Source organism: Drosophila sechellia, chromosome 3R (genome assembly GCF_004382195.2).
Source record: "Drosophila sechellia strain sech25 chromosome 3R, ASM438219v1, whole genome shotgun sequence".
In the NCBI taxonomy this organism is placed as follows: domain Eukaryota; kingdom Metazoa; phylum Arthropoda; class Insecta; order Diptera; family Drosophilidae; genus Drosophila; species Drosophila sechellia.
In genome coordinates, this window is record NC_045952.1 from 28617544 (window position 1) to 28628926 (window position 11383).

Genomic DNA, 11383 nt, shown 5'->3' on the forward strand with positions numbered 1-11383 from the left:
GCGATATTTTCACCTCCAACAAAGATCGCTCAGTAATTGTTAAGATAAATTTGAAGTGGCGACTTTGCTGCTCTGGTTAACACCGTTTTCTGAACTTTAAGTATGTGCACATATTTATTTTAGCAGATCCATCTTTTATAAGCTCGAGATACTATTGTGCTCTATTGTCACTTTTCTATTAAGTCAATTGTACTTCCAGGGCAACAGATAAGCAAACACTAGAAAACACTCTATATTCCGCAAGTACTAGTATCTGAAAGGTCAAACTAAATTAGCTTACACAAATTAGAGGGCCCGTTGGAAAATTCTTTACTTAAACTAGCTTTTTATCATAAAATTTGATAGTATTTTATGACACTAGTTCAGAAACTTAATCTGACTGTAATATTAACCATTTTTTTGGGATAACGTGTCATGGCTCTATACATTTTTTGTGACTCACTGTCAGAATTCACATTTCGCAACTAACTCTAGCATTGACGTCAATTGTTCATATAGACTAGGTTATGGTAATCCTAGGAATATATATTCAAAAACTGTTTTCGCACTTCTTGTTTACCATACTAAATATTCGCTCAGAACGAATCATCCAAAATTTAATGGAAGATTTACCTCATTGTCATGGTAAATTAATTCTAGAACAGTTTTCGCACTTCAGGCTCATTTGCATAAGGAGGTTTTTTCCAGACATTCACGAAGTTTCCAAGCTCGCATCTTTAGGATCGTTCGCCAAAGTGAATAAAAGATATACCTGTATCTGAGAGGCCCCCGATTATTGACCAATTGAAATGCGGTTTACTTTGGATTTTCGAATTGTTTTTATTTGTAAATATTTATTTTCTTTTTATTTGCCTCGGACGGAGAGCATATTTTTTTGTTGTCGTCTATACGTAAATTTGTGTGTGACTTATAACTTATGTCGTACCGTGCTAAATACCTAAACCTACACAAATGAAGATACGAAAATGAGGGGATGTGGGTGTTAGGTGTTGGGTGGTTGTGTGAGTGTTAACCATTGCGGTGCAGGTGTGTTGGTCTGGTGTGAAGATATAGATAATGATAGGGTTTAATTTAAAAAACGATTATCGACTATGTCCCGCCCTCGCATAGACAGACGCAAGATTAAGTGACGATCCTTCCCATCGGTGATCCGCGAGCCCATCTCGATCTCGACCTGGATGCCTGGACGCCAGTATCCCGATCCTCGAGCTCCCTAGTTGGCCGCCTTCTTGGACTTCTTCATCCGCTCGCCCTCGTTCTCGTTCTCATCTAATTTGGCGCTCTCCGTGCTGCTGGACTCGGCATCGTACTCCAGCTCGGGATCCGGTACTTCGGCGTAGTGCACGTGACCCACCATGGTGGATCCGGCTACCACTCCGTCCTTGAACTCCTCGGGACCGCCCAGCTGGGAGGCGTGGGTGCCATCGCCGTACTTCTCGAGGGTGCGACGCACCAGCTCCTTGGAGGGCTGCTTCATGTTCCAGGCCCATCCCAGCTGGTGGAACGCATCCAGCACCATGGTGGTGAAGTTCACGGTGTAGTTGCCCAGCTCAGCTGCTTTGTAGTCCCAGGGGAACACGTGGTGGTAGTTGTGCCATCCCTCGCCCATGGCCAGCAGGGACACATAGATGTTCTCGCTGGGCATGATCCGCCTGGAGAGGAAGATAGGACCAGATCAGTTAGATATGTCTGTAGAGTTGGGCTACTATTTTAAATAAACTTAAAGATATTTGGCATGCCCCCATTCCCCAAAATTTAATATGACAGTTTCAGTACTAAGTTGACATAATAATTAACTATAAGTTAATCACACTTACTTATCGTATGGGCGGGATCCCCACAGATGGGCGGCACTGTTCACAGACCACGTGAAGTTCAGGCTGCTCACGTAGCGGAAGAGGCACTGCTGGATGAAGGCCAGGGTCCAGGTCTCGCCCCAGCAGTAGACTGGGATCACGGTGGGCAAGATGAAGCAGAAGAAGGTCTTCAGGGGGATGAAGAACTTCTGGTGGAAGCGCACCACGGGATCAGCCAGAATGTCGCTCATGTCGATCTGGCGACCACGACGAAGTACCTCCGGATGCTTCAGCATCATCAGCCAGCCCACGTGGGAGAAGAAGAATCCCCTGTTGGCGTTGTGGGGATCCGCATCCGTCTCCGAGTATTTGTGATGGACTCGGTGGTCGCGAACCCAGTCGTAAAGGGTGTTCTGAAAAGCGTTATTTGTTATTACATAAAAAAGTAATATGTCTATAAAGAAGTTTAACTCTAACGTCATGAATAACATCACGTGTAAATGATATATCTTTTGAAGTATCTGTATCTAAATGCTGAAATCTTTGCTAGGTCAGGTTCACTTAACACGCCGTCGGATTTGAGTGCTTCTCCTAATATCCAAGTCGCTCAGGATATATATGTCGTTATTATACAATGTATATATCTTTTCGCGCTCCGCATCTAAGCTTCTGCGGCTGCGCTTAATCGCTGCAGTCATTAAATAAGACAAATGTATCTGCGGGATACACAAAGCACTTTTGCGAGTAGTTGGAATTGTCACTTTTACAGTTTGTCAGCCGCGACAGGCATTAAGTTGTTATACTTAATGATGCAATTAATGTTAATTGCATTACAGCCCCGAAAAACGCAAAAACGAAGGTGGCGCGTCAAATGAATTGGCAAATTGCGGACAAGTCTTCAGGTGGCATTACGTGGGCCAAAAGTCGGGCATCCGAACTTGCGTCCTGTCCAAAAACAAAAAACTCACCTGTCCAGCCACGCAGTAGCAGACCATCAGGATGGATCGCAGCACGGTGTTGGCCTTATAGCTCTTGTGGGTCCAGAACCTGTGGGCTCCGGCCGTAACTCCGAATCCGGCCACGCCGCCAACGAAGAAGGCTAAAATGTATTAAAAAAAGATAGATAGATGTAATTGTCGGCTATAAAGATTTCGGACAAAAGCAGTGCTAATTGGGTGCCAATAGGAAAACCCGAAATTACATTTCCGCAAATTGAGCTATTTGAGGCTGGGCGCTAATTCCGCGGACAAACAAATGGAGTATAAAAGAGAACCAAGATCGCACAAGGTTGTCGATAGGGGAACTTTATAATAGTCCGGTGAATGACTGATCACGATTCCGACAGTCATCAGAAATATCAGGTGCAAGCCCTTGCAGCCGATCTCTTCCATTAATTCCTCAATTAGAATATGCAAAATGCCATTGTCACCATCCCATTGAATTCGATAATTGCTATGGGCACAATTAGAAGTAATGACTATTTGATAGCAAGAGGTTTTTCCGCTTTAACTAACGATCGGGGTGATATGGGGGGATCTTTGAAACTATGCTCACACCTCGCATAGTTCGTCAACCAACTAATGAACCATTAACGATTTCTCTGAATGGATCGTCCAATTCAATCGAGGAAAGATTAGCCTTCAAAATGTTGCGACAAAACCAGTTCCGTTCCACCGAAAAATAAAGTGAACAATTAAAGGCCGCTCCGAGTGCGGAAATGATCAAATTCAACATTGGCGTGCCCACAAATGGTTTACTTATGAGAAACTAATAACTTTAGGTACATTAAATCTCCGCGCATATGTATCTATGTATCTTGCGGTCCTACTTGCTCTTGAGATACTCCTATTCTTGCTATGCTTGTTTGTTTCGGTAATGCAAATGGGAGTGCACATTTATTTGCTGGGCTGCCATTTGAATGACTATATAACGATATCTAATTTGGATATTTGCATTTCAAATGCAGTGCATCTTGGGGCACCGCAGATACAGGTCAAGTTCAGACTGTTTCGAAATTAGATTTTCAGTTGACTACAGAATCACTATATGGCACTATCCGTTTCGCCGTTCATCTTTCTTGATTCCAAATCCGAAAACATATGTGTCCTTGAGTCTCGAGGAAGGTGCGTTGACTCGCTGCCACTTAATACAAATGTTAGTTTTTGGCCAGTTTCATTAACGCCCAATGTTAATGCGCTTATGTAAGTCCCCTCGGCGGCTTTTGGTCCCTTGTTTTTCAGGCCCGTCGAATTTAATCAATATCTCTGGCCGAGCACGACAATTTTCGCCATCTACGAAAAACCGGCAAAAGATGATAATTCCCAGCATGCCAGCCAGCGAGCATCTTTAAGCGCTGCACGTTCGTCCGGCAATTTGCCAAAATATTTACGAGCACGACGCCCCAAAAAGGGATACGCTTGGTGCAAGGATACTCCTTGTACCCAGTTTTTCAGATCTTTTTGTACCTGTCATACCACACAATGTGCAATAAATATTGAAAATTACCAGGTATTAAGGCATTTTTCGCTGTACTGCCATTAAGGGGGAAGTGCCCAAGTAGCCAAGTACCGAGTACCTGTAGCTTCAGCTGACCTGGTAATTCCAATGAAAACGAAATCGCAGCTGGAGGATCCCCCCTCCAACTGATTTGTGTCTCAATGTCAACTGATTTTTTGCCCCACTCGCATGTGTAGTGCTCATAAATTGAGTCAGTGCTCACCGCACAGATAAATCATCTTTTGTCTGGCTTTGGGTCTTGTGAGTTGAGATCTAAAATGGTTACACCTTGGTAACTTTGAAGATCTGCAGTTAAAAGCCAGATAAATCTTCTTATTGTAAGATCAGATTATTGTAGAATTATCTAGAGCGACCTTTGAAACCCCGAACTATTTACAACATGAATAAATCATGATTCACCAAAAGCGCTGAAGTAATGGCTAACAGACCCAGAAATTTCTAGTTCAACCTTGTTTACCCGACATTGAGGTTCGACGACAATGGGGTAGATCTTCCAAAGACCCAATTAAATTTGTGTCAAGCGATTCTTGTTTCTCGTTCCCCCGACAAGCGCTCTTTTGGCCGCATATCTATACCAGGGCAGCACGTTTTGGTTTTGTTTTCTGCAATACACCTGTGTCGTCAGTCAATTTTTATGCTGAGACTGAAATTGCATGCCAGCTGAAAGCCGAAAGCTGAAAACTGAAAACCGAAAACCCAACCCCAAAGTAAGGCGAATGAAAGAGATTTCAACACACACGTCGTATAACAAAAGGCAGAAGCTGAAGGGCAATATAAATAGTGGGTCTTTGGGGAAAGGGCGGCGAAGTGTTAAGCGGCAATCAATTAAAGGCAATAAGAAGGGACACATTTTGTAATGGCCAAGAGAGTGAAAAAGTCAACGGCGGACTTAAGGCGCTGGGCGCGCTAAATTGCAAATAATTGGTGGAGCGGCGGATTTTTGGGGGAGTGGAGGCAGCAAAGACAACATCATCGGCGACACCAGCAACACATATACACTGCGAGAAATATGTGGCCCTACTTTAGCCGATAAGCCGAAAATTCGCCCATGTCATGCAACTAAAAAAAGCCGAAGTGCTAAAATATATATTAAATTTCATATCCAGTTGAAATTGGTTAAAATATATTTCTGACATATCCGAACAATCCCAACACCCATATGAGTATGATTTTCTCTCTGTGCATCATTTTTCCCTTTCAGCATCGATCAGAGATGACTCTTTGTTTCCACACCTATCCCCGTCCACCATTTCCAAATTCGAGGCGATAGAAAGAGAGAGTGGGCATTACGCAATGCCGGATGGGATGGAGATGGAATGGTATGGATATGGATACGGATGGGTTAGATGATGCGAAAAAGCACAGCAATACTTACACCAGATGGTGGTGTACGGATTGAGCTCCCGCAGCGGATACGTCAGCAGGCATATTCCGGCCACGATGTGCAGGAGCGAGATCTGGATGACTTTGTCCCACTTGAGCGGAGCCTGAAACTGCCAACCCAGCACGCGATCTCCGACGAAGGTGCGGGTGTACTCCTCGAGGTCAATTGCATCCTTGGGCACGTGACTGGCGATCTCCTTGGGCACCACCGACCTGGGCAGCTCCTCCCGCTTGGGAGGCAGCAGGAGCTTGCCACGGGGCGGCAGTTCGGGCGAGGAGTCCTCTCCCCTGCGCACCTGCTGCTGGGCATCTCCATTGGGGAACTTCGACCTCCTGGCCACAAGCGAAGGACTGGAGTCCGCCGCATTGGCCGGCGTCTTGCTGCACACTCGCTCCGAGGTGGACAGGTGACCCATTTTTGCCCTCACAGATCTATTTGTGTATGCAATTCTTTAGGTATATGGCTGGAACCCGGGTTTCTTTTTGGGTTCGCCGGCGGAAACCGCGTTTCGTAACTGCCGCGCGCACACTCGCCGAACTTTCTTCACAGCTTAACACTCAAACACTCGGGGCCCAATTGCCGCAGTACTTGGCCCAAAAGTACAAGCAGGAGGTGGAGTTGGCTTTCGTCCAAAGACACACAGTCACTTTTGCGAACGCGGTTCGCTTGGGGTTTTCGTCGGCGCCTTAAGACTTCCTTTCCTTTTCGCGCCTAACGAACTTAACGCGGCGCCGTTCCGTAGACAAATGATCGTAGCCAAATGTGTAAGTTCCTACCTATGCCGCTGCTGGAGCTGCTTACCTGGGCAGAGCTGCTCACCCGGGCAGCGACGCGACTGAGCCAAAGTTGACTGATTGACCGACTGACTGACGGAGTGGAGTTTCCGAACCGACGCACAAAGGTAACCAAACGAAAAGAAATGTAGAGACGAAATGGCCAAGAAGGCCAAGATTATGCCACCACCTCACCTCACACACACGCTCGAGCACCTGTAGCCGTTGGCTTCGGCTATGGCTTCGGCTACAGCTTCGTGTTTCGCTTCGGATCGGAGCGAAGCTTCGGCGCAGAATCAGCAGCGCAGTCAGCAGCTCCGAATCCGAATTCACGCTACCTCGAAATTACGCCAAATGTGTGGGTCTTTGGGTGTCATGCATCAGTGGTCAAACTGTGTCTCCGCTGGAAATCCAAGACTCCGAAGAAAGGTTTCCAAATATTGGGCAAGCTCCACGTTCACTTGTGAGCTGGCACCGAAATATCAATAGTTTTTTGGAGCAGATGCCCTAGCTAAATGATATCACTCAAATAAAGGCTTGCATTCTAGATATTTATCCCTATTTTATTAGCCCTAACTACTTTCAGTCAGTTACTAGATCTCGACATCGCTCTATGATCATTATGGTTTTACTCCAAGCAATTTCAAAAGTTCTTTCGTATCCAACTCATTACACAGTACCACGCGGTCTGCCCCAATATGTGGGATTCTTATTTGACCGACCAGACTTGTCTCTCTCTCGGCCGACTTTTGCCCTTCTGGCTTCCACGAACATTCGAAAACCGACAAGAAGTCTGCCGGCACTTTTCACGATTACTCACGAATGCTTCAATTTTACTGGCGAACTGCAAGTCGCACAGACGAATCTAATTGCAGTCGCTAATTGAAATCGAATTCGAAATGTGGACGCTAATTGAAAGAGTTTACTTCCTCCATGACGAAATCGCACACTTGATCTCTTGTTGCCAACGGCACAAAACTTATCACAGCCCGTTAGATTCTACATTCATGGGGGATATTCAAAGAAGACATTTCATTCCCAGCGATTTCTATTTCAAAAGCAGTTGCCGGATTCCGCGATTCTGCTGCTGCGCATTTGCATATGGACAATCTCTCCTTTTGCAAGCCCAAGATACACAGATATATTTATAGATATCGATTCGAGTCGTCATCTTTTAGCTGGGCTACATGGGCTCAGCCATGTGTGCGTGTGGTGCGGTGTTCAGCTCCCGAAGTCCGAAGACGAGAGTTGCTTTCTCTTTACGTAACCGCGGCGACAGAAACAGAAACCGAACTTAATTAAAACCCAAAAGCAAAAGCAAAAGCTGCGAACCCGCGGCCAAATAAAACCCCCGAGCCAAGGAAGCCCTCTGCCCTGTCCCACCATTAAACTGGGTTTACGACTTCTCTCCAAGAATCCGAACCCGATTCCGAATCCGAATCCGAGTCCGAGTCTGCACCTGAATCTGAATCTGAATCTGCGGACGGTCGTTCGAGGTGTCACGCGACCGAACCCTTTGATCTCTCGGTCTCGAACCACTGTGGATAGGATGGCGTATCTGCAAGATGCTGCTGATGAGGTGATGATGTTGTGAGGCCCCGGCCATTAGCCAATTATGCAAAGCCGCAGAGGGACAGAAAAACGCTTGAAAATCGTTCGCGGATGGTGGCGAATGGTGATGCCTTTGCGTTTGCCTTTGCTTTGTTTATAAACAAACAGAAATTATTGGAAACCACTTTGATATATTGCGCAGCTTCTCTTTTCGCACTGTCAGCGCTTTATATGAGGGTTCTGGCCAAAAAGTGAATAAAGTTCCCCTTCAGCCAGCTCACTATTGTTCGGCATGTGTGCATATGTATATGCTTTTCGCCTAATCGCTTCCCGTTCCACTGTTCTTGGCTCAAAAGACAGCCATTCATGCGCGAGATATTTCAATTTGCCAGCGATTAGGCCGTGAATGGTGAGGGTTTCTCGTGCCGGCAGGGCTGAGCCCCCAGCATCCAAACACCTGCCCAAATCGACACTGCTCGTAGATAGGTTTTTCAGATTTTGGGGCCCCAAATGGCGTTGCATAAGCCACCAGTCAACCGCGATTTTGCGTACTCCACGTATTTGTGCAACCTTCAACTGTCGCTCAGTCAGTTGGCTTATGGAAAACAAATTAACACTAAACAAAGCGCAGAACGCGACGCGACTGCAATTTGCCACAGAGCGGAGCGGATCTCAGATCTCAGATATGCCACAGCGCAAACAGCTAAAAGCGAATAGGATTACACCGAGAAAGATCTTACAGATACTTTGAGTTTACTGGGAAAAACGGTTAAGTTCTAAGTACTGCATCGCTCATTTCAGCTCTTTTGTAAAATGCTTTCGTTACAGTTTCCAATCGGTTAACTAATGATTAAATTAATTTGTATTTCTATGTAAATCGAAATCTTGCGAATACGCACCTTATTAATTTTCGTTTTATGTTTACCTAGTAATTTTCCTAACACGTCACGTGTGCTTGTAATTTCAAGCACTTGTTGGTCATAAAATGTTTTGAGTGTGTCAGCTTTTAGCAGGCAAATTCATTAGTAATCACTTCAGAGCAGAGTCATTAGGAATTGGTACAAGTGGCCTGGCCGACTGAAATGTGAGTCAGTGGAGTTGCGTTGAGTGTGGAATGCTCACACCCCGCCGGATTATGGATTATAGGCATTAGAATGTGGACATTAGAATGGCATCGATCGATGTGATCCAAGTCAGGCGCACAGTTTGCTTAAACCAAGTTTGATGAGCAAACATCGGAGCAGAAGGAGGATGGGTTGGGAAAAGGCTTCTGGGCAGACACTGAGTGCGGAGTCAATATTGACGAATCAATCAGCGACACAGCCACTGAGCACACATTGCGCATGGCTAATAAAATCATTAAGCACAACCCATAAACCCGGCTCAAAAGCACCTGATGCCGAAAATACCATACGCACATATGCGTATGTATTTATATGTAAATTTATCCCGATACCCAACCGATTCGATCATGGGAAGCAAACAAACCCATTGCCAAATGATTCGGCATCTGCAAATCCCATTACCTGTATGCATCTAATGTACCATTCATTACCATGAATCAAATATAGTTAGTTAGCCCCCACATAACCCACTTTTAAGTTATCTTAAGTATGATTTTAACGCCTACACAACTGAAATTCGTATTAAGAAATATCCGATATTATTTTCTCTTTGTTGTGAGTGGGAATGCATAATTAGGGCGACCTGGGATTTGTAAGCTAGATTGTTTACTCTCGGCCATGCCCACTGGTTGGGCTTCCATCCCACCTCCATCTTCAGTTCCCTCGACATTTCCAGTTCCATTCAAGCCCACGAAAATACCACGGAGTTCGAACTGCACCTCTGTTTACTATGTTTTTATGCTGACCAATAATTAGGCTCACAGTTTACTCTACCCGCCCTTTCCGAGGCGGTTAATTTATTTTTACGACTGCCGCGTCCATTGTCGCGTCGTTTTAGTGGGCCGATGATGCAATATGCTCACATAAACTTCTCCCGGTTGAGGAAATGGTTGGCGGGCAGGGCGTTTTCCTCCAACTCCACCTGTTCCTCGATGCACTCGACGATCGGACGACCCGTCTCCACCGCCTTGGTCAGTCCCTGGCGCACGGCCACCGAACCAATGGTCTTCAGATCCTTGGCCCAGTCGAGGGCGGCGAACACCCGGATCATGGATGACCCAATGCCCGAGGCGTAGTTGCCGTACTCCCCACTCTGGTAATCCCTGGGCAGCAGATAGTGGTACTGCGGCCAGTAACTCTTTGTGATCAGGAATATACTGTTGGAATCGGTGGGCTTAAAGCCCTTGTGAATGCTCCAAATAAAGTGGGATGAGTGCACTAGGTTTCCTAGGTTGATAACTATCAGACTGCGCAGCCAGAAACCCACGAACATGGAGGTGGCTAGGGAGTCCCCAAAGTACTGGAACGGAGTGTTCACCGAGAGCAGCACGTTTAGGAAGATGTACAGCAGGACATAAAATCTGGAAAATATATATCCAGTTTGATAGATTGATAGATCGACATGATGAAATCCCACCTCTTCTGGAACATGACCACAGGATCACTTTCCAGGTCCGACATATCCACATCCTTGAGCAGTTCCTCCTGCTGTGGCGAGTACTTCAACAGACCCCCGCGCACCTGGGCGTACATGAAGCTGTGTTTACTGTAGTAGGGATCCTCGTCCTGCTGGAACTTGGCATGATGGAGACGATGGGCCTGAACCACACTGTAGATGGAGCCCTGAACCGGAAAAAACACACCTAAGCTATCAACCCAGCCAACCAGGTTCGTGTCTCAGGTGAAACCAACAGAGCAAGAGCTTTCACCAGAGGCGTAGTGCGTAAAAGCTCTAGGGGGGTTTGCTCACCTGACCGGCGGTCGTCTGGCAGAACATGAGGAAAACCTTCAGGGGCTTGGAGGCGGTGAAGGTCCTGTGCGCCCAAAGACGATGAACGCCCACTGTCACGCCCAAAGTGCCAAGGAGGGTGAGCAGGGCGGCTGAGTTGGAGATATTGAGACAGATATTTGGGGTTAAGAAGCCAGCTACTTGTCATGCGGCACGTGGAGCTGATTAGCCTCCTCGAACTCACTGAATAAAATCGTGGCCCACGATGCGCTAGTGAGCAGAACGTAAATCCCATAGACACCGAGGATATTTAAGTGGATATAGAAGAGAACCAGTGGCCAGATAGCATCGCGTTTCTTGTGGATGGAGTCCCCACTCTGTTCCGGCTCCTTCACTTTAGTTGTCTCCATTGTGGGTTGCCAAGTCCTGTTTCCTATCCTGTATCCCAATTCGTTCCGCCTTTCGTGGCTGCCCGGGCTATACTGAAATCCCGCCATAATTACAAAATC

At 46.2% G+C, this 11383-nt stretch overlaps 2 protein-coding genes across 2 annotated transcripts; both read right to left on the reverse strand.

Moving 5' to 3' along the window:
* Nucleotides 1–805: 805 nt before the first annotated feature.
* Nucleotides 806–6568, reverse strand: LOC6612832 (acyl-CoA Delta(11) desaturase). Its single transcript, XM_032720774.1, has 4 exons — nt 5689–6568; nt 2765–2895; nt 1818–2209; nt 806–1652 (listed from the first exon to the last, which is right to left on the reverse strand). Exons 1-4 carry the CDS (start codon nt 6110–6112, stop codon nt 1214–1216), a joined length of 1386 nt encoding a protein of 461 aa, XP_032576665.1. The 5' UTR covers nt 6113–6568; the 3' UTR covers nt 806–1213.
* A 3284-nt stretch (nt 6569–9852) lies between these two features.
* Nucleotides 9853–11369, reverse strand: LOC6612833 (acyl-CoA Delta(11) desaturase). The gene is made up of 4 exons (XM_002037298.2): nt 11119–11369; nt 10896–11026; nt 10563–10768; nt 9853–10506 (listed from the first exon to the last, which is right to left on the reverse strand). Exons 1-4 carry the CDS (start codon nt 11282–11284, stop codon nt 10005–10007), a joined length of 1005 nt encoding a protein of 334 aa, XP_002037334.1. The 5' UTR covers nt 11285–11369; the 3' UTR covers nt 9853–10004.
* Nucleotides 11370–11383: the final 14 nt, after the last annotated feature.